This window comes from Nansenia antarctica (assembly GCF_963989245.1).
Source record: "Nansenia antarctica genome assembly, chromosome: 5".
Taxonomy (NCBI): Eukaryota; Metazoa; Chordata; class Actinopteri; order Argentiniformes; family Microstomatidae; genus Nansenia; species Nansenia antarctica.
Window position 1 is genome coordinate 6,709,795 of NC_137690.1, and position 1,212 is coordinate 6,711,006.

Genomic DNA, 1,212 nt, shown 5'->3' on the forward strand with positions numbered 1-1,212 from the left:
TCAATAAACCACTTTCTCACAGATCCACTTCCGGTTATATTCACATACGAGGTCTAACCATTGATTGTTATATATCACCACACAGTCCTGGTTCCCACCGTAATTGTTTGGTTGTCCTTTATCCCAGTACTCTGTGGTCAGAGGTGTGCCATCCACCCATTTCCAGGTCCCCTCTGTGTCTCTGTCAGTCAGACCAATCCAGACAGACGACCTCTCCCTCAAATCAATGATAAAGTCCTGTTCCTCTCTGCTGTTGATGATCACCAGGTCTGCTCCTCTGCCTCTGCAGTCCTGTCTGCTCTCATCCCAGGTTTTAGCCTCAGTGGAGAGATAGTAGCAGTTGCAGACAAACCTCCTCCATCCTTCTGCACAATCGGTTTTCTCACAAAGTTTCCTCTGAAGGTCGTCTCTCTCTTTAGTCAGGTTGTTGTAACTGGTCTGTAACTGGTCTCTCTCTTCTGTCAGGTGGTGGTTACTGCTCTGTAACTGGTCTCTCTCTTCAGTCAGGTTGTTGTTACTGGTCTGTAACTGGTCTCTCTCTTCGGTCAGGTTGTTGTTACTGGTCTGTAACTGGTTTCTGGTAGAGTCAGATTGGACACTCAGACCTATGATCCCAGCCAGTAGGAGAACACACAGCAGCCCCAGACACACTGCAGCAGCTCTGAGGAGTCTCTTCTCTGAAGTCTCAGTACCTGACAGATGATCACTTGCTACGGCCTTCGGGGGGGCGTCCTCTGTCCCAGGACTGGCTTCTTGACATCTTAGGGTATCTACACTGATGTAGATGTCCACAATCCTCTCCTCCACCTCCCCTGTGTCGAACCTGATCTGTTGAGCCATGTCAGGCTCGGCATAGATAACCTCAGACATCTTTCCAATACTTTTTGTTTTGACTTTTACCTCAACACTACTCTATAGTCTCTTCGTCTATGTAGCTGTGTTATCATGTGTGCCAGACAGACAACTGAATTTATGCTGTTGGTGTCAGCAGGCAGGGAAGTGTAAAAAAAGGAAATAAACGAGTGTTTGTGGAATGAGAACTGGCTGTCTGGAGTTAGGTGTGAATGTATTGTTCTCATTTCCCTAAACAACCTGTTTGTTGAAGTAGTCAACCATCCCAACTTCCCCCCCCTCCCTCGTCCTGCTCTTTACTAAATTGCACAGACTTCTTTCTGTCAGTCATTTTCAAATGTTCATACAAGGCAACATCTC

General features: G+C 46.9%; 1 protein-coding gene across 1 annotated transcript; it reads right to left on the reverse strand.

Moving 5' to 3' along the window:
- LOC308159239 (uncharacterized protein) lies at window positions 1-870 on the reverse strand (the record flags this gene model as incomplete). Its single annotated transcript, XM_080532983.1, has 1 exon — window positions 1-870. The coding sequence occupies one exon, from the start codon at window positions 868-870 to the stop codon at window positions 1-3; it is 870 nt and encodes a 289-aa protein (XP_080389109.1).
- Between the last annotated feature and the right edge of the window lie 342 nt (window positions 871-1,212).